We start from the raw sequence: 22,357 nt of genomic DNA, 5'->3' as shown, positions 1-22,357 counted from the left end.
ATTTCAGTCCAGTGAACTCATTATCATGTTCAAGAAACCAATTTGAAATGATTCAAGCTTTGTGACATGGTGCATTATCCTGCTGGAAGTAGCCATCAGAGGATGGGGACATGGTGGTCATAAAGGGATGGACATGGTCAGAAACAATGCTCAGGTAGGCCGTGGCATTTAAACGATGCCCAATTGGCACTAAGGGGCCTAAAGTGTGCCAAGAAAACATCCCCCACACCATTACACCACCACCACCAGCCTGCACAGTGGTAACAAGGCATGATGGATCCATGTTCTCATTCTGTTTACGCCAAATTCTGACTCTACCATCTGAATGTCTCAACAGAAATCGAGACTCATCAGACCAGGCAACATTTTTCCAGTCTTCAACTGTCCAATTTTGGTGAGCTCGTGCAAATTGTAGCTTCTTTTTCCTATTTGTAGTGGAGATGAGTGGTACCCGGTGGGGTCTTCTGCTGTTGTAGCCCATCCGCCTCAAGGTTGTGCGTGTTGTGGCTTCACAAATGCTTTGCTGCAGACCTCGGTTGTAACGAGTGGTTATTTCAGTCAAAGTTGCTCTTCTATCAGCTTGAATCAGTCGGCCCATTCTCCTCTGACCTCTAGCATCAACAAGGCATTTTCTCCCACAGAACTGCCGCATACTGGATGTTTTTCCCTTTTCACTCCATTCTTTGTAAACCCTAGAAATGGTTGTGCGTGAAAAACCCAGTAACTGAGCAGATTGTGAAATACTCAGACCCGTCTGGCACCAACAACCATGCCATGCTCAAAATAGCTTAAATCACCTTTCTTTCCCATTCTGACATTCAGTTTGGAGTTCAGGAGATTGTCTTGACCAGGACCACACCCCTAAATGCATTGAAGCAACTGCCATGTGATTGGTTGATTAGATAATTGCATTAATGGGAAATTGAACAGGTGTTCCTAATAATCCTTTAGGTGAGTGTATAGTGTGGTGTATAATGAGGATATCTTTATTTGTCGAGATAATTGTCTTGTGTTTCACAGGAAAGGCCATGAAATTGAGCCCCGGTGCAGAGGAAGTGGCCACGTTTTATGCAAAAATGCTTGACCACGAGTACACAACTAAAGACATATTTAGAAAGAACTTCTTCAAAGATTGGAGGAAGGTAACACACTTTTCGAAACTTAACTTCTCTTATATTATTTCTCTCATATGGCTCACAATTGCCCGTTTTAAGGGAATAGTTTTATCAACATGTGGAAAAGTTTGAAAATGTCATTATTCTTATAGAAACATTGTCCCACAAATGTTTCTTGTAAGGAAATGACGTCAGAGGAGAAGTCAAAGATCACTGAGCTGAAGAAATGTGACTTCACTGAGATGCTCAAGTATTTTAAAGCACAATCTGAGGCCAGAAAACAGATGTCAAAAGAGGAGAAACAGGTTAGTATCCCACAAACACACACACACACACACACACACACACACACACACACACACACACACACACACACACACACACACACACACACACACACACACACACACACACACACACACACACACACTCATGTTGGGTTTTCATGTTTTATTGGGACTTTCCAAAGGCGTAATGGTTTTAAGACTGTATAAACCGTATATTCTATCACCCTACACTGCCCCTGCCCCTAAACCAACCCATCACACACACACACACACACACACTGCCCCTACCCATCACAGGCATTTTTACATTTTCAAAAAACATCACTTAGTCTGATTTATAAGATGTTTTCCTCATGGGGACCAAAAAATGTCCCCACAAGGATGAGGATTTCGGATATCGCCATCTTTGTGGGGACATTTTGTCCCCATAACGTAGGGATTACGTTAGTACGTCAGTCCACACACACACACACACACACACCTGAAATACAAACTGACTATTAAAGGATTAGTTCACTTCAAAATGAAAATGTCCTGATATTTTACTCACCCACATCTCATCCAAGATGTTCATGTCTTTCTTTCTTCAGTCGAAAAGAAATTACGTTTTTTGAGGAAAACATTCCAGGATTTTTCTCCACCTAATGGTCTTCAATGGCAACCAACAGTTGAAGGTCCAAATCAATGCAGTTTCAAAGGAAGGGCTTCAGAGGCTCTGCATGATCCCAGGAATAGGGTCTTATCTAGCCAAACCATCGGCCATTTTCCTGCCAAAATTAAAAATGAATATACTTTTTAACCTAAATTGCTCATCTTGCGGTGCTGTGGATTACGTAATCACGCCGGAAAGGTCACACTAGACGTAGGCGGAAGCACCGCCCCAAGCGAACGTGTGAAGACTAATACAAACGCCTTTTACCAAAAAACACTCCATCTTTAACTTCAAAATCGCCTGACATTGTTATTGTACCTTTTTTTTGCTGAAGGGGGTTTGTATTAGTCTTCGCACAAACACAGGGGCGGTACATCTGCCTACGTCTAGCGTGATCTTTCCGACGTGATTACGTAATCACTGGCACACCACAGAGCAGCGCAAGATGAGCCATTTAGGTTAAAAAGTATATACATTTTTCTTCCTTTATTTTTAAATGAGTGATATAGGGAGAGACCCTATTCCTCGTCTGGAATCGTCCAGAGCCTCTGAAGCCCTTCCTTTGAAACTGCATTGATTTGGACCTTCAACCATTGGTTGCCATTGAAGACCATTATGTGGAAAAAAATCCTGGAATGTTTTCCTCAAAAAACGTAATTTATTTTCGACTGAAGAAAGAAAGACATGAACATCTTGGATGAGATGGGGGTGAGTAAAATATCAGTAAATGTTCATTGTGAAGTAAACTAATCCTTTAAACGGACAAATTTGTCATATTTTCACAGAAAAACAAAGAAGAGAATGAACGCATCCTGCAGGAGTATGGGTACTGCGTTATGGACAACCACAGGGAGCGAATCGGCAACTTCCGGATCGAGCCTCCGGGTCTGTTCCGAGGCCGCGGGGACCATCCCAAGATGGGCAAACTGAAACGCCGCATCCGACCCGAGGACATCATCATCAACTGCAGCAAGTGAGTACCTAATCATGCATTATTCATATTTTCATGTTGTAGAATAATACATAAAAAAACGATGAAATAACATATGTGAGAATTATGTAGTGATGAAAAAAGTTATATCGGAGTTTCTTTGTAGTCCTTTGTAAATTGTAGCTCTATCAATCAATCAATCTGCCTGTCTGTCCATCCACTTATACAATTGACCTATCGGTAAGCCCCGCCCTTCGAACGCAGATGAGCCAATAGCAGTTGAGTATCAGTTGCGCTGGGACCGGAACTCGGACATCTTTAGGTTTCAGCGCCATAGAGAAACATTGGAAAATCCGAAGCTCTCATCGGTTTGATGGTGTTTATGCTACAAAAATGCTCAAATGTCGTGCCTGAGGTACTGTAGCACTGATTCCAGGGATCCTGAGAGGATTTTCTGTTTGTCAAACTCTCGTTAAGTTACAATTAAAGTCCCTGCTAACATACAAACCGTAATAACTAACTGTTCTCACGTCATGTAATACTGTAGGTCAAAAACACGAAGGTCTACATTTCAGTGCCTCTCCATATTAAACTGGTTATATGTAAATTAATTTAGTTTTAGATATGTTTAAGGTCTACATTATCTCCTATTTTGATGGGTATTATAGTCTACGGTAGTGAAAGGAAGAGCTCGTACGCAGTTTATCGGAGTTGTTTTGCAGATATAAAGTTTACCACTTTAACTGCACCCCTGAAAAGACATACGGTCTGTGTGTATATGTTTGTTTACTGTTAGTTGTATGAGTGTTTTTGTGTAATTTGCTGTGTATGTTAATGGTAATGCAACGGAGAGAGATAGTTTGTGAATGAGATGTTAATGCGCACTTCTTATGCTTTGTTTGTTCAGCTCTTACGATGATTTTTTGGAGTGAAAAAGGACATGATAAACTTGATAAACCATCAGTTAAGTTTGGCCATCATTCGGACGGGATATACGCTACAATCTGTGTCCAAAAACATCTTGGGATAAGGTTTTCACACTGACAGCTGTCATTGTAAGATATAGCAACTCCGTTTGTTTGTCCGAGTTAGCAACAGTAACTAAGGGGGGCGGGGCTTACCGATAGGTCAATTGTCCAGCATAGTATAATGTCTCTATTATTAAAGATTCATGTGAAGATTCCCTGTTGTACAAGAACTAAGGGTGCACCGATTGATCAGGCTCCGATTGTTATTGACTGATATTAGCTTTATATAGTTTGATCGGGGGTCTCCATCAGATGACGCAAAACTAGCGAGACAACTTTTCTATGCGCAGCTAAAACTGCTTAACTACATTCACCGGTCTGGCAGTTCTACCAGGTGTCTGAAAAGGACAATAAAGGCCGCTACACACTCCGCAAGAACAGTGAAAACAGTTCTCGCTCCCAGGAGCCCTGGTTTGTGAGTTCTCGCAGCTCGTTCTCGACACATCGTCTGAGCAGAACTTTTTTCTTGTGGGTGTCCGAGAACTATTGTGTGATTGGTCCGAATTTTAAAGTGGGCGGGGTTAATGCGGAGAAACGGAGATGTTCGGCACCGGCTTTTCTCGTGAAGTATGGAATGTACTGGCGAACGTCGCGTTCGTCTGTGCCACAAATTGTCGTAAACGAACCATGACGTAGGTGGAGAGGTGTTGGTATGTAAACTGTATGCTTTACTTGATTTATTTGTGTGCTTTGGTTCATTGTCTTGTTGCATCACATAACCTCTCTAAAGGTTGAAGACATGAACTGCTGTCCTGTATTTTTTTATTTTTTTTACATAACATTGGTTATTGCTAATGACATACAGAGTAATTAATCTACACTGTGAGCCCGGACAAGTTGAATCTACTTAAAAAATTGGAGCAAACTGGTTGCCCTAAAAATTTAGTAATGTGTACTAAAACGAGTACATTTAACTTAAATTTAAGTTAACATTTTAACTTAAACTTTAAACTTGTTTTAGTCAAAAAAATTCAGAACCTAGATAAAACTCCCCCTGCTGCTACTCTGATTTGCATTTGTGTAGCTCACAGCATGTTCATTTACATGATAAAGCATCCCCTAGAATTAAGGGGAGGGGGGGTCATGGGGGGAAAACTGCCAAGCAAGGTCCACGTCAATTTCTGACAATTTACGGCAGTTTTCGGTGTTGCCTGCAAATTGCCGTGCACAGTCGTAAACCTGAAGTTTCATGGCAATCTACAGTGTCACATACTGACGAAAATCCCACTTTTCATGCAGTGGCCTATGTGGTGTTTTTAACATGCTTACAGACAAACCATGTGCAAATTCATAAGTCAACACCATTGCTGCGGAGTATTTTCTCCTTAAAACCGTGAACCAAAAACATGGTTTCAAATCTCTCGTGTTTCTGGCATCACAAACCTTGTAACCAATCACGTCAATGTGTGGGCGGTCTTTAGCATATCATTAACTATTCTCTGAAGCAGGGGAGTCTCAAGAGATGACAGGTTATCGCTGTACATTTTTCTGTTGATATGAAAAATCGGGTACATTTAGCAATATAGCCGTCACAAGCTGGGCTCGAACTCGGGTCTCTGGTGTGGTGAGTGAGAGATCTACCAGGCAACCAGGCAAGGAAGATTTATTCAGTGAAAAAAAGGAACTTAGCAGGTCACAATAAAAAGTTATTCTCAGACTGAGGTATTAATAAAAATAGTACTGCAAAGAATCACAGGAGAAAATAAAAACTCCACTTGGGGAGACAAAACCAGAGAACACAAACAACTAACCCCTTACATGAGACAGCTTTGAGGGACACAGCAAGACTTAGCCAAGACTGAGTGAGGAACAAGTGGAAAAAACGCAGCTAAATACTCTAGGGGAAACAAGGCACAGGTGACCTGGATAACGTTAACAAGGACACACGAGGAAGAACTAAGGCAGAGGGGAAAACAGGGTCCTCTAGAGGCCTGGAGACAAACAACAGGAGGCTGACAATAGCGTGTGAATTATGTGGAGAGAACAAGTATTTGAAACACTGCTGATTTTGCAGGTTTGCCCACTTACAAAGCAGCGGGTAGAGTACAAAGTAGAGGTCTGTCATTTTTATCATAGGTACTCTTCAACTGTGAGTGACAGAATCTAAAACAAAAATCCAGAAAATCACATTGTATGATTTGCATTTTATTGCATAAGTATTTGATACATCAGAAAAGCAGAGCTTAGTATTTGGTATTTTCAGAACACAAATATTTCTGATGAAATCCGAGAGCTCTCTGACCCCTTCATAGACAGTCATTTAATGAACACTTTCAAGGTTGCCCTGTATTTACAACGTAAACTGCGTAAGAGACTGGCACAAGCTAGAATGAATTGTTGAATAAAGTCGTTATTTGTGTTTGTTTTTGCGCACTAAAGTATTCTCGTCGCTTCATAACATTAAGGTTGAACCACTGGAGTCACATGACCATTTTAACCATGTCTTTACTGCCTTTCTGGACCTTAACCCATTTGAGACCACCGGCAACTATAGTTGCCGTAGTGTATAGTTGTCATTTTCCTTTTGTAGTATTTTTCTAGATAGTATCCATGTTTTGTATCACAATGACACGCAAGAAAACAACCAAATGAAGGATTTCAAGAGGAAAAAAAAGGTATTAACTTTCTTCCTGTCACGTGAGACTGCCAACTTCCTCCCCCTACTTCCAGGAAGCATAACAAAGGCAAACCCTCCCAAAGAAAGGTTATTTTCATGTTACTAATAAGATTTTTTTTGTTAACATATATATATCTACATAATCGTGAAGGTCTCTAGAATCATCCAAACAAAACTATTCTTACAAGAGATCTATAGTTTTTTGTATACTTAGTCAAAAGTCCAAGCGGCAACTATAGTTGCCGGTGGGCAAATGACTTGTAAGTAGATATAATGGTTGAAATGGGGTATACTGTGTTAACAGGTTAATAAATCAAGATTTTTGGTCTTTAGTGCTTTTTGCTTTCATAATATCCCACATAAAACATAACTTAACCCTTTAACTGACATCTCTACTGTACAGTAGACCTTAATTCGATAGGGAAAAATATCATATTTTATGATATTATGTCTTGTAAGGGCCCAAATATTGAGGTTTGGACAGTTAGGATGCGTTTCATTCTAATCGGACCCTAATTATTTTTTGACTAGTAGCTTATGATTTCATTATAATGTGGAAATTCAGACAAGTAATGAGTTTACATTGACATTATTATATGAAATCACCTACTACAGTCAGCCATTGAATACTATGGGACTATTTATTTATTTTTGTTATATAGATGTAATTTTTTCGTCATTATATTAATTTATTTTCATTTAACTTTTTGATACACAATGCCCAGCTAGGGCAACTCACTTTGTTCTGCACTATGTTCCACCACTTTAAGACTTTTGTCGTTGTTTTAAGATATTTGTTGTTTGTTGTATTTTCATATTCAACAGATTATAAGATAGATGCAGCTTTTTTGAGTTTGCATCAAATGTTCTTCGACTTTTATTCATAATAAATTTGTTTGTGAATAAAGATTGATCTGTTGAAAGCAGTTATTTTTTAGTTAGATGCCAAATGTTCTCATCCTAGTCAAATTTGACATTGAAGGGGTGCATACAACATATTTGCCCACCGGCAACTATAGTTGCCACACATTCAAATACGATTTTCAAGAAAAAAAACTAAAACCTGGGGAAAATAAATGCAGAACATGTTCACATAGGACACTATTAACATGACTATATGCATGAAACCATTCAGAAAAATGTGGGCACTAATGGGTTAAAAGTGTTCATTACATTGCTGTCTATGGAGGGGTCAGAGAGCTCTCGGATTTCATCAGAAATATCTTCATCTGTGATCAGAAGATGAACGAAGGTCTTACGGGTTTGGAACAACATGAGGGTGGGGAACTTTCATTTTTGGTTGAACTAACCCTTTAAAGTGACAGCAGCCTAATAATCTCTGTAATTAATGTTTAACAAACAACAAAAGACAAAGAGAAAGTCACTCACTGCTCTTTAATAGATTTAATAAGATTAATTTATACAATGAAGATTATATATTTCTGTTGATAAAGATTATTCTGTTTTTGTTTATTTTTTTGTATTATTTATTTCACAGGAATGCTATATTTGCTCTAGGTTCCTAATCACCTCTAAGAGAGGGAACGGAATATGTTGCACAATGAGTTGTCAATTTGTGATACTTTCTCATCTCGTTTTTTATACTTAAAATACATCTTTGTTAAAAATAGTATTATGTGTTCCGGTGATCAGTATCGCTGATCGTATCTAATATGTCATGTTTTATTAAATATATTTGTAGTTACACGTTTGTAATGATGAAGTTGACATTTAGTACATTTAAAATATATTAACTTTAAAGCTACACTGTGTGATATTTTCCCCCATCTAGTGGTGAAAAGGTATATGACCATCCAGTGAATTTTAGTTTCTGTTCCTCTCAATTCCGATTTCGTTTTAACTCCTACGGTGGCCGATTTAGTCCAAGATTAACATGGCTTCCAGTTCGACCTCGTCCACATTCGACACGGTGCCATCGAGTGTTAAAACGCCAAAGGCGAAGCTTGAATTTACGGGTATGTCCCTCTTTGGCTAATGTACTTTCAAGATGGAGGGGCAACATGGCGACCCGCATTCGAACCCTCACCCGTATGTATTTTCAATGGCATATTATAAACTTACGAGAATACTTTATTACTTGAAAGAAGTAAATATACATTAATGAGCACATATATTTTTGAAAGAACTAAGTGTTTTTAGCTAAGAATAAACAAAAATATTTACACAGTGTAGCTTTAAATGCGATGTTGAATAACACACTATAGTTGAAATTAAAAAAGTGTCACATGCGCTGTAGTATGTTAGTTAACACTTCTGTAAAGCACGACACAATATTATTAAAACATAATGATTAAAACTATTACTTATTACAATGTACATATTTTAAAAGCGTACTTAAGTGTGTTAAGAAACAGTCAAAAGTGTGCTCTCTTTAAATGCTCTATTTTCAGTCTTTTTAAATATACTTTTAAGATTTGAAGTACACAATTTCAGTACAATAGGCTAACACTTCTCGCTTCACAAGGGTTAGCTAAGTGGTTGAGGATTTGGTCTGGTAGGAATTGATGGAGAGTTCCTGAGATGATAATCATTGATCAGGTTCCTCCCGGATTATCCTTCCTCTAATTTATGTAATTCTTGGGAGAAAAGTGTTTGCCAGAATTCCCAGTACTGGCCCACAGCCCGTGTATTTAGCTGGCTATTGTTGTAGTTGAGCTGAGCGGTCAGTGTGATGTTGTTGTGTCCCTCATGGAGGAGTTGTTTATCCTGCGAGTGTGTCAGAGGGCCGCTTCCTGTGTGTGTTGTGGCCGGCCTGATCCTGTTTTTCTTGAGCAGATGTGTCATGTTCAAACTCTGATAACATCTATCAAACAGATCTCCAACACAAGGAATGTCAGTTCTACATATAACTTCTAGTGTGCCGTTTGTCATTTCAGAGTTTCCACATCTTACAGTAAAACCTATTTCACCAAGCAGTAAAACTTGGAAGGTGTTTTAAGACGAGTGCAACATCACCCATTGTCTGTTGTCCTCAGAGACTCGGTTCACCCCAAACCACCCTCAGGCACCAGGTGGAAGGAAGTTCGTCATGACAACAAAGTCACATGGCTGGTTTCGTGGACGGAGAACATTCAGGGCTCCATCAAATACATCATGCTCAACCCCAGCTCCAGAATCAAGGTCAGAAGCAGCTCTTTACTTCATACAGGGGTTTGTTTTTACAAATGACACTTAAAGGGTTAGTTCACCCAAAAATGAAAATTCTGTCATTAATTACTCACCCTCATGTCGTTCGACACCCGTCAGACCTCCGTTCATCTTCGGAACAGAAATGAAGATATTTTAGTTGAAATCTGATGGCTCTGAAAGGCCTCCATTGGCACAATGGCACGGTTCACTCTCAAGACCCTTAAAAGGTACTAAAGACGTCGTTACAAAGTCCATCTCACTACAGTGGTTCTAAAATAACTTTATGAATCGGCGAGAATAGTTTTTGTGCGCAAAAAACCCCCTAAATAACGACTTACATAGTGATGACGATTTCAAAACAAAGCATCATGAAGCTTTGAAGCGTTATGAATCAGTGAGCCGAATGATGATTCGGATCGCGTGTCAAACTGCTGAAATTTGGCGATTCAAACTGCTGAATCGACTCAGTGATTCATAACGCTTCGAAGCTTCATGATGCCGTGTTTTGAAATCGTCATCACTATATAAGTCGTTATTTAGGGGTTTTTTGCGCACAAAAACTATTCTCGCCGATTCATAAAGTTATTTTAGAAGCACTGTAGTGAGATGGACTTTGTAACAACGTCTTTAGTGCCTTTTAAGGGTCTTGAGAGTGTAAAGTGCCATTCTGCCAATGGAGGCGTTTCAGAGCCATCAGATTTCAACTCAAATATCTTAATTTCTGTTCTGAAGATGAACGGAGGTCTGACGGGTGTCGAACGACATGAGGGTAAGTAATTAATGACAGAATTTTCATTTTTGGGTGAACTAACCCTTTCATTAGCCGCTTTTCCACTGGTGTGCCAGTGCGAGCCAGGGCTTTCTACAGCCGGGCCGGGCTAATAGCCGGGGACCTGTAGCACCTGGCAGGGTTCCCGCGAGGTCTTAAAATGTCTAAAATTATTTTTTTATTTTTTTTACGGCCTTAAAACGTCTTAAAAACGGCCAGATTTTCATCCAAGGTCTTAAATTTAATTTAGTTAGGTCTAAAAAAAAATGAAAATCCTTGTTCATTTCCAGAAACGCTGGCCGAAGAAAGTTATTAACGTTACACAAAAGCAAAAAAGTGTCAAATCGTAGACTTCAAAGCGGAGCTCTAGAGTCATTACTGCGCCGCGCTCAGAGCGTTCGTTCGGGGTGTTGTTGTTCTTTCTGGGGGTGTTGGTACACAAACGCGGTGATAAAACTACAAATCCCGTGATAAATGCAATTACCTGCCCGCAAAATACATCTATGTTTAAGAACGTTGTATTTTTCTGGACAGAATGAGGCAGACATGCATTGTTTTATATTATTCCATACAGTGATAAAGTCTGCACTCAATCAGCACTGCATACCTTATTATTATGACAATAGTGAAGGCTTGAAGAACTCAAATACACCATATGTTGATGCAGTCGTGTTTATTGTCTTCGTTTCATCAGTCAAAGCGTTTCTATCTTCAGTTTATCCTACATCGCTAGCTTCACATTAGGGCTAACGATTACTTCTCTGAGGCAAATGTGGAGTTTCTGCTCGAGGGCGCCCTCTGGCTTCCAGTATGAATGAAACGTTTGGGTAACAAATATGAAAAATAATATTTCTTTCTAATTAAATGTATATGACAATGCATATGTTTTTCTCCAATGTACAGTTTTTTCCCCACAGTAGATGCATAAGAGATTCCCCAAATCGTGCCTGTTCAATCTCTATTAGGCTATTAATATGTTATTTTGTAATCTATTCTATTTGAGGGCAAGTTTGTTTTAGCCTATTCATTTTGCACCTAATGTTTTGGGCATTTGGCACCTTGTTGGCTGTGGAGGGTTACTAATGTCATTGCTTTATCTGTAAATTAAATTAATGCTTTTTCAATGACTGAATTAATTTAAATAAAATGTTTTTTTATTTTTATTTCTTTGATTTAAATAATTTTGGTAAAGCGTCATATAGGTCTTAAATTTCAATCTTCATGGTCTTAAAATGTCTTAAAAAGGTCTTAAATTTGACTTACTGAAACCTGCAAGAACCGTGCCTGGGTTTCCAACGTTGGCCCATAACACACCTCTCTGAATAACGTCACACAAACCCATCCTCTCACCAGCAAATGGAAGTTTATCAGAAAACGAATCAGAAAGAAATCACTGGAAACTAGCGAGATCGCAAAACGATCCTGATAAAAGCGACGTTTTTGTTGTTTACTTACCTAAGCATCAATGTTTACCCCAGTTTTACAGTAATAAGTGATACATGGATCATAATACATTCATTTATGTCTAGATTGCACATTAGTCCCACAGAAATAAAGTGGTATTTACCGTTATTTCACAAAAGACAGAGGACACACGTCTGTTTCTGTTTATTTGTAGTCACAGGACAGTTTACATCACATTTAGAAAGAATGATAATTTCTTCAAATATTCCACCATAAATATGACCTTAGGAGCTTTAGCACTCGCTCTAGTGACAGTCCCAGTACAGTTATATTTTCAGCAGAGGTGGACAGTAACTAAGTACATTTACTTCGGCGGCAGTTCCGAGACGCAGTGCGAGAAACCATGGCCATTCTTAAAAGTTAAAATTCAGAAGAGCTGACGTGGATAAGTCTGAAAAAGTGCGATGACACGAAAGTGCGCACAGAAAGCTGCCTCTCAGATGCCAGACCACAAGCACTGAAGTTTAGTCTATTGAATCTACTCAAATCTTATTATAGTCAATTAAAACTAGACTAAAACAATTCAGATGCCTAAAATGTTATAGTCAAAAGACTATATCATATACAAACTAAATCAAAATTTGCTGTCAAAATGAACACTGGTATGAAGTATGGTCGGTCAAATGATTTTTATAGATTTACCCGCCAAGTTGCCATAGCCTTGTGGATCCAGCGCTAACGCATAGGTAACGTACGACAATGATGTTAGTTAGCATGCAAAAACGTAGTTGGGCTAATAATGTTAACTGAAGTCCTTTCAGAAATGTGTTTTTACATAATCCTGTTAAATAAACACAATGTAGAAACCTTTCTTTTCTAGCATGATTTTGACTGATAAGAGCTTTGCAGGGCCGTGCAGAGAGTTCGTCAGGGGCAGGGGCTCAAATGTAAAAAAGGGGCATATATATATATATATATATATATATATCCTTATGCTCATCAAGCCTGCATTTATTTAATCAAAAATACAGAAAAAACAGTAGTCTAATATTGTGAAATATTATTATATATACTTTTTAACTTTTTATTAATCAAAGAATCTTGAAAAGAGTATCACAGTTTCCATCATTGACATTAAATCCTCATATTAGAATGATTTCTGAATGATCATGTGACACTGAAGAGTGGAGTAATGATGCTGAAAATACAGCTGTGATCACAGGAATAAATTATATTTTAAATTATTTTAAAATAGAAAACCATTATTTTAATATATTTTGCAATATTGCTGTTTTTTATCAAATAAATGCAGGCTTGATGAACATAAGAGACTTCTTTCATAATGCTGCATAATATTAAAAAATGGTAATAAGTCCTTTCCTTTCATGTAACCATTTCTCCAGCCTACACTTCGCCTAATGTAGGTGCCGGTGGAACTTGGGTTTCGTTAACTTGGATAGTTTCATGAAATAGTAAACGGTGTATCAATATACATAAATACAAGTGAATTCAACACTACTTACCATTAATGAAACGTTTGCTGCTGTGGTTTTGTGCAGTTTTGTTTGTTGTCAGTTAAAATCCATTTTGTCAGTGATGCAATTTATAAAATGAGACAAACCGCAGGAAATCGTTCCACAAACGTTAGTTCGTCTGGCCATGTAATTTTCAACCGATTTATGAATAAGAACAGAAAATTACCGTTTCACATCGCCCAATGGAATTTCAACTTGCTTTGCCAGATCACGATTGGTTGGTGTATATACATGACAACCGGCATTGGTGAATTGTGTAATACTTTAAAATATATAATATATAGATTTGTAATTAAATCAACACATTAGCTCTGATTATGGATGAAAAAAAAATATTGGTTTACTTTTTTCCCGCGAGGCCACACACTCTCTGAAAGGACCATATTTGGCTCGAGAGCCGTTTCCGAACAGTGGAAAATCAGCTGTCAATCAAAACGCACGCAACCCATAGCAACGCGTTATGACAACGCCTCAACAGAAATTATCCGACTTTTGAGCCGTTCGTTGCTATTGTATGCATTGTCATGTTAAAATAATCACATTTATTTCGTTTTATTGACCACGATATTATCATTGATATTTGTCTGAGAGGGGCACTTTTGATTCATTTTGAAAAAGGGCAGGGGCTCGAGCACCCAAAGCCCCCCCCCTCTGCACGTGCCTGGAGCTTTGTAACTTTTAAGCAAGTATTTAAATGAGTTTAAGGTATGCTAGCATGTCAGATGGAGCATGACTGGCTTAAACCACCCATGATGGTACAGCGTGCATTCATACAACAATGCAACAATAATAAAATAATGCGTTTACTTTTACTTTTGATACTTAAGTACTTTTAAAAGCAAGTAATTCTGTCCTTTTACTGAAGTAAAAATCAATTTTTACAACTTTCACTTGTAATGGAGTAATATTTAACCAATAGTACTTTTACTTTTACTCAAGTAATGGAGTTGTGTACTTTGTCCACCTCTGTTTTTCAGTCAGAGAAACAGAGGAAGCTTTCATTTATGACATATGCGGAGCTAAATATGGATATCAGTCCGGTATAAAGAGACGAGATGTATTCAATTCAATTCAATTCAAATTTATTTGTATAGCGCTTTTCACAATACACATTGTTTCAAAGCAGCTTCACAGAAAGTGCATTTCATAAATGTACATTGAAAAATGTTAGAAAAGAGAATGTTAAAGAAAAAATGTTAGGATAAGTTAATCAATCATGTATTATTTTAGGCCATAACAACGCTGGCGTTGAGTCGTCTCTTCACAGGCGTCGAGTCGTCTCATCACAGGTGTCGGGGCATCTGAAGTCTCCATCAGAGGCTGGATACAAACTGGAGCTGACGAACTAGTTACCTCGGGACTAGTGTCCCGAGATAACAACAGAAAAGCAGATGGGAAATAATTAGCATAGCTGCTGTTCAGAATATTAATGCTGTTGGTGCGATTTAACTGTAGTATAAAACTTAATTATAATGTGAATGCTTGGCTAAAGAGATGCGTCTTTAATCTAGTTTTAAACTGGGACAGCGTGTCTGAACCTCGAACAATATCCGGAAGACTATTCCAGAGTTTAGGAGCTAAATGTGAAAAAGCCCTCCCTCCTTTAGTGGACTTAGATATCCTAGGAATGACCAGAAGCCTCGAGTTTAGTGATCTTAAAGAGCGCGATGGATTGTAGGGCGATAAAAGATCAGTTAAATACACTGGAGCTAACCCATTTAGGGCTTTATAGGTCAGTAGCAATACTTTGTAATTGATACGGAACTTAATAGGTAACCAGTGTAGGGATGATAAAATTGGTGTTATATGATCATATTTTCTTGACCTAGTAAGCACTCTAGCAGCTGCGTTTTGGACTAACTGCAGTTTGTTTATCGATGATGCAGGACAACCAGCTAATAAAGCATTACAGTAATCTAGTCTCGAGGTCATGAATGCATGAACTAACTTTTCTGCATCAGAAATAGATAGCATGTTACGTAGCTTGGCAATGTTTCTAAGGTGGAAAAATGCCGTTTTTGTAACATATGAAATATGACTTTCGAAAGATAAGTTGCGGTCTAATATAACACCCAGGTCTCTTACTGTAGTGGATAAAGTGACAGGACATCCTTCCAAGTTAAAGTTGTATTGTGAGAGGTTTTGTGGGCAATTTTTTGGACCAATAAGTAACACCTCCGTTTTATCTGAATTTAATAGCAGAAAATTACACGTCATCCAGTGTTTAATATCATCAACACACGCTGTCAGTTTAGATAATTTAGCGTTTTCATCTGGTCGTGATGAAATATATAATTGAGTGTCATCAGCATAACAGTGGAAATTAATTCCATGTTTTCTTATAATATTACCAAGTGGCAGCATATATATTGAGAATAGCAGAGGGCCTAGCACGGATCCTTGCGGCACCCCATAGTCTACTGATGTTATCTTTGATTTTTCCCCATTTAGACAGACAAAATGGTAGCGGTCTGATAAATACGATCTAAACCAGTTTAATGCCTGTCCCTGAACACCAGTGTAATTTTGAAGTCGATCTAATAGTATTTTATGATCTATAGTATCGAACGCAGCACTAAGATCAAGTAGAACTAGTATTGAGATACAGCCTTGGTCAGAAGCTAGAAGTAAATCATTTGTGATTTTAACGAGTGCAGTTTCTGTGCTATGATGCTGCCTGAATCCTGATTGAAATTTTTCATAGATATCATTTTCTTGCAAGAAAGAGCACAATTGAGCGGACACAACTTTTTCTAGTATTTTAGACATGAATGGAAGATTTGATATTGGTCTGTAATTTGCTAGGTTATTATGATCTAATTGTGGCTTCTTAATGAGAGGTTTTATGACTGCCAACTTGAATATTCTTGGAACATGACCTAAAGATAAAGACGAGTTAATAATATTGAGAAGAGGCTCTTCCACTACAGGTAACAACTCTTTCAGTAGTTTAGTGGGTATTGGATCTAATAAACATGTTGTTGGTTTAGATGCAATGATAAGTTTATTTAGCTCTTCCTGTCCTATGGTTGTAAAGCGGTGTAGTAGTTCTTGAGGGGCGATAATTGCGGTTGAATCATAAGACATCATTAATGATTGTACATTTACAATTTTGTTTCTGATGCTTTCTATTTTGTCAGCGAAGAAGTTCATAAAATCATTACTACTAAACTGTAACGGAATATTTTGTTCAGGCGATGCTTGTTTATTTGTTAGTCTAGCCACAGTGTTAAATAAAAACCTTGGGTTATTTTGGTTATTTTCTATTAGTTTGCGGAGATGCTCAGCCCTGGCTGCTTTTAGGGCCTTTTTATAACGTGACATACTTTCTTTCCATGCGATTCTAAAGACCTCTAAATTAGTATGTTTCCATTTACGCTCTAAGTTACGAGTTTCTCTCTTGATAACATGTGTAGCACTGTTGTACCATGGTGCTTTAGTTTTCTCTCTAACCTTTTTTAATCTAATTGGTGCTACAATTTCTAATGTACTAGAGAAAATGGTGCTCATACTGCTAGTCATTTCCTCTAGTTCATCTGTTTGTTTGGGTTCACTTAGCAGCTGAGCCAGATCAGGTAAGGTATTTGAGAATCTATCTATAGTGGTTGGAAGGATTGTTCTGCCTGGTCGATAACGTGGCGCAACATGACAGATTTCAGCAGTACGCAGTATGCAAGTTACCATGTAATGGTCAGTGACATCATCACTTTGTGGTATAATATCTATATCGGTTGGGTTGGTTCCATGTGATATAATTAAATCTAGTGTGTGATTAAGACGATGAGTGGGACCAGTGACGTTTTGCTTGACCCCAAAGGAATTTAATAGATCTGTAAACGCAGCCCCTAACGCGTCATTTGTGTTATCTACGTGTATGTTAAAATCTCCAACAATTAATGCTTTATCGACGTTGACCAATAGATCTGAGAGAAAGTCTGCAAACTCTTTTAGGAAAGCAGCATAGGGCCCTGGAGGTCTATATACAGTAGCTAAGGCTAGAGATAATACAGATTTCTTTCTTACATCTAATAGCGTGACATTTAGCACTAGTACTTCAAATGAATTAAACCTGTGACCTGTTTTCTGGGTAACATTAAGAATATCTCTATATATTGTTGCAACACCGCCGCCACGACCAATCAGACGGGGCTCATGCTTATAACAGTATCCTGGCGGAGTAGACTCATTTAGACCGAAATAATCATTTGGCTTAAGCCAGGTTTCAGTAAGGCAAAGTACATCGAAACTATTATCTGTGACCATTTCATTTACAATAACCGCCTTAGGTGTGAGCGATCTAATGTTTAGAAGACCTAGTTTTAGAAATTGTTTTTGTTCACTAATATTGAGATTTTCTGGTTTAATCACAATTAGATTTTTCCTAGATCCTACAGTAGATTTAATGTTTGACCTCACTAAACGAGGAATAGACACAGTTTCTATATAATGTTCTACATTGGTACTTATGTCAATTAAGTTAGTACAAAATTGGTTTTGTTCACTAATATTGAGATTTTCTGGTTTAATCACAATTAGATTTTTCCTAGATCTTACAGTAGATGTAATGTTTGACCTCACTAAACGAGGAATAGACACAGTTTCTATATAATGTTCTACACAGTTATGTTCAGACACAGTTTCTATATAATGTTCTACATTGGTACTTATGTCAATTAAGTTAGGACAGCAAATACTGTTATTTGGACTTTGACTTACTAGTCATATGGTGGTGTGCAGCGCTCTGGAGATGTTGTCCGACAGAAGAGCCGCTCCGATTCTGCTGGGGTGAAGGCCATCAGGACGGAAGAGCCTAGGTCGCTCCCAAAACAGATTCCAATTATTTACAAAGAGCAGCTTCTGTTCATTACACCATGACATTAACCATTCATTTAGAGCAAATAATCTACTGAACTTTTCATGTCCTAGTCGGTACGTGGGAAGCGGTCCGGACACGATGATCGCTGCTTCAGGCGATGTTCTGCGCACCGTCTCGATCAGGCTCCTGTAGTCCCTCTTCAGAACCTCCGTCTGTCGCAGCCTGGTGTCGTTCGTCCCCGCGTGCAGCACGACAGCTCCGATGCGCTCGTCACCGTTCAGGATCTCGGGAACCTGCGCAGCGACATCGAGAACTCGAGCACCAGGAAAGCAGTGAGTGATAACCTTGCCTTTACCTGAGGTAGCGTGGACATGCCGGACGATGGAAGTACCGATGACCACAGCGTCGCGTTCCGTCTCGCGAAGAGGGGAGAAGCGGTTCCGGGTGGAGATCTCGAAGACCGGGAGGGGCGGAGAGGTCCTCGCTCTGGTCCTGGCTCGCGTCTTCCGCTGTGGAAACACCCAGGGTCCATGGCGCTGTGTCGGTGCCGGAGTGAACGAAACCAGGGATGATGATCGCGTCCTGGGTGCTTGGGTCCTGTGCAGAGAAACACGCGGAGTAGACGAGGTCGGAGTCAAAATGTTAGTATCCACTGACTTGTGCGCATCGGCGCGTGATGTTTCAAGCGCCGTTCGCCTCTCTCGCAGCACAGCTTGTCTGTCTAGAAGGCCGCGAATCTGACTCGCCAACGACTCCAACTCCAACTGCACCGAATGCAGCTCGAACGTGTCCTCACCTGCACTCAAAGGTAACATTAGACACACATCCGAGTTATTCGCCATTGTAGCAGAAGTGCTACGATGGCGAATTGTAGCTATCAGTGTTTACCGGGTGTAACGTTAAACAAGTTACCACGCGTGCAAGGCTAGCGGGCTACCGGTGTAAACAAGTTACCACGCGTGCAAGGCTAGCGGGCTACGGCTAGTAGCGGAAGTTCGGATATAAGTAGCGATATCAAAGCAATCCGATTGTTTTTTATAGAGAATCGTATCGGAGATATGTTCACACGCTGTAAATAATAGAAAGTATTCGTTTGTAAGCGAGTATTAAGAAGAAAATCAAGGATTTATGAATCAATTTGACGGAGCTCAAACACAAACAACGCGCTCACAACCCGAGATGTACTGAAATACACGATTGTGATAGCCTGTATGATTTGTCTGGTTTCTTCAAGAGGTCATATTTACCATGTTTACTGTAGTAATGGGTAGCGTGCATAGTCTTTTGCATGGCATATAAATATTTCTGCCTCATACGATGATCAGAATCCACTTGGGATCACAAACAGAAGTTATTTCAGACACTCGCTGCTGTGTGAAAGGGAGTTTTGAGCTCAAATGATTTTAAAAGTCTTTAAAGCTGATGTTAGCTGGCATATGAAATCATCCGCAGACTCAGATCAACTCTAGTCCTCAAGCCTGAGCTGGCCCGCTATGGACCAAGGGATTCGGTGGGTCAAAAAACCCTGGTCATTGGCCCCAAGAAAGCCCGATCAAGCCCTGGAAGTGACAGTGGAAACGCGACTGGCCCTGGCACACACTAGCACGCCAGCTTTGACCCGACAGTGGAAACACGGCTATTGTGTCCTTTCACAACATGACAAGTACCACACCAAGACTGAAGTGTCCTTTATCTCTCCACAACACCTCACGTATAAACCTGTGGATTATAACAAGAACACTGGTCATAGCCGGCGTTTTACAGCACGACAGACAGACTGATGCCAGTCATCTCAAATTCAGTATTTATCAGAATATTTATTGGCCTGGTCAGTGTATGGGTCAGCCACTTTTTGCGAAGGAATCATTCTTTTAAAGCTCTTTTGTTAGTGATTTTGTCCTATGATGCTTTTTTTCCATGTTCATCTTTCGTAAGTGTGTAATGTTTGAGTGTGAAAAAGCTCTGAGTTCTTCTCTATATCAGTGTAAGTGTTTCTGAACTCCTGGAACCCATTGTAGCCTCCATTGTAGTCTTGAGTTTTCTTCCGGGAACAAAAACATCACAATATTTCTCATTTAAATAATTAATACGCAGAATAAAGGGGCGGGGCCTGGTTGAGTTAGTTTGTAGTGCGTTGAAACTGGCGGTTATGGTAAGGGGCGGGACATTTCCCAAATACGCTCAAAGCACTTGAACAATCACAACACGCTGCTACAGCCGACCAATCAGAGCACATTGTGCTTTACATAAGGAGGGGCTTCATAGAGACAGGAATTAAACAGGGGTGTGTTTCCCGTACAACAATGTAACTCACTGCTTAACTACCATAGTACGGTGCATCATGAAGAAATCAACTAGCTACTGACGACTGTTTCCCAAAGCCGTATTGTCGCTAATTTGTCGTTCAACCACGTTGGTTAATGATGTCACGCAGGTGGTGGAGTAATAACTTCTTTTAATGAATATGTTTAAGGATGAATTAATGCTAGATTGTTTGCTATAAATTATGAACATGGCATCTGAGGACTAATTCTAATTTTTCTCAGTTATTTTGCTTTATTTCCAGATTCAATAATTGAATCACTGTCAAAAAAACAGTGCTTAAAAATCTCTTGACAAACTAAAAGACGTAAATGACATTTGTAAATAAATTATAGGTTGTACTGAATGTCAGCTTGCTTGTTTTGCTCAAGATGAGGATTTATTAAGTCCACATGGTATGCAAACAAGAAACTCTGCTTCTAACCACAGGTCGAGCGCTGTCGTTCCAAACACACGAGTTTGCGATGCTGTTTGCGAAACTATTCTGATAACAACGGAAGTTGCAACTATAGTTGGCTAACAACGCTTTCGGGAAATGCACCCCAGAGTGTTACTGACAGACTGGGAAGAGACAAGCTGCAACAATGGAAAATATGAGGAAAATAATCAACATTCAAGCATTAAAACCTCTTTGAGTAGAGCCAAAGAATAACAAGACTTTGAGAAAGAGCAGAATAGGGCCTCTTTTTACTGACCAAAAAGGAGTTTTCTGTTTAAATAATTGCTTTCCATTTATCAAAGAATCCTAAAAAAAACTAAAAACAAAACTGTTTTCAACACTGATAATAATCATAAATGTCTCTTGATCATCATATCTGAATGATTTCTGAAGGATCATGTGACACTGAAGACTGGAGTAATGATGATAAATTCAGCTTTGACCACAGGAATACATCACACATTAATATATTCACATAGAAAAAAGTTATTTTACATTGAAATAATGTTGTTTAATAAAAATATTTTTACTATATATTTTTTATTATGGTGAGCATAAGAGAATTCTTTCATAAATCTTACTGACCCCAAGTATTTTTAATGGTAATTTTTAATTATTAAAAGCATATGAAATGGCAATGAGGAACGTCTGACACGTTTGAGTGACTCGAATGAATTGTGTAATCAGCTCCTTGAGATGAACCAGTTCTCTGCAGTACAAATCAAACTCTTCAGCTGTGGTTAAGGTTGAGTGTATTGTGTGTGTGTCACAGGGAGAGAAGGACTGGCAGAAGTACGAGACGGCGCGCCGGCTGAAGAAGTGTGTGGAGCGGATCCGAGCGCAGTACCGCGAGGACTGGAGGAGTAAAGAGATGAGGATCAGACAGAGGGCCGTCGCACTTTATTTCATTGACAAGGTCTCGCTTCATTTCACATTCTGCTGCTAAATCACTACATTTATGCGCCAGAACGACCTATATCAACATTTTAGCCGCACCGGCAGAAAAATGTAGATGGAGTCCATCAACACCCCAAAGCTTCACATTTCACATTTCATTCAGTAACATTAGGGCAGTTTTGATTTATGTGCTGTTTAATGTTGATGATCACGTTATTGACATATGCATATGATTACATAATGTTTGTTTCTGCTTCTTCTTCGCCTGTGTTTGGTACAGGGGATTCAGAAGATGTGTAATAGCGCCAGGGGCGCTGCTAAGGGGGGGAAAGTTGGGACGATTTTAAGGGCCCATGCACTTTTGGGGGCCCCAGAGATTGGTTTTATTAGTAGTA

At 39.1% G+C, this 22,357-nt stretch overlaps 1 protein-coding gene across 2 annotated transcripts in view; it reads left to right on the top strand.

Annotated features, from left to right (window-relative positions):
- The window catches only part of top1b (DNA topoisomerase Ib), a 53,479-nt gene that overhangs the window by 19,312 nt on the left and 11,810 nt on the right, over positions 1-22,357 (top strand). Inside the window, exons 10-14 of one of the 2 annotated variants that reach the window (XM_079802785.1) lie at positions 1,021-1,142; positions 1,298-1,420; positions 2,840-3,027; positions 9,627-9,771; positions 21,838-21,981. In XM_079802785.1, the coding sequence (XP_079658911.1) occupies positions 1,021-1,142; positions 1,298-1,420; positions 2,840-3,027; positions 9,627-9,771; positions 21,838-21,981 (722 nt within the window). Of the gene's footprint in view, positions 1-1,020; positions 1,143-1,267; positions 1,421-2,839; positions 3,028-9,626; positions 9,772-21,837; positions 21,982-22,357 lie in introns of both variants that reach the window. The other variant, XM_079802784.1, reaches the window with a different exon arrangement.

Source organism: Gobio gobio (assembly GCF_949357685.1).
Source record: "Gobio gobio genome assembly, chromosome: 21".
NCBI lineage: Eukaryota > Metazoa > Chordata > Actinopteri > Cypriniformes > Gobionidae > Gobio > Gobio gobio.
Note: the sequence above shows the minus strand (reverse complement) of the source record. Positions and strands in the feature narration are given on the sequence as shown.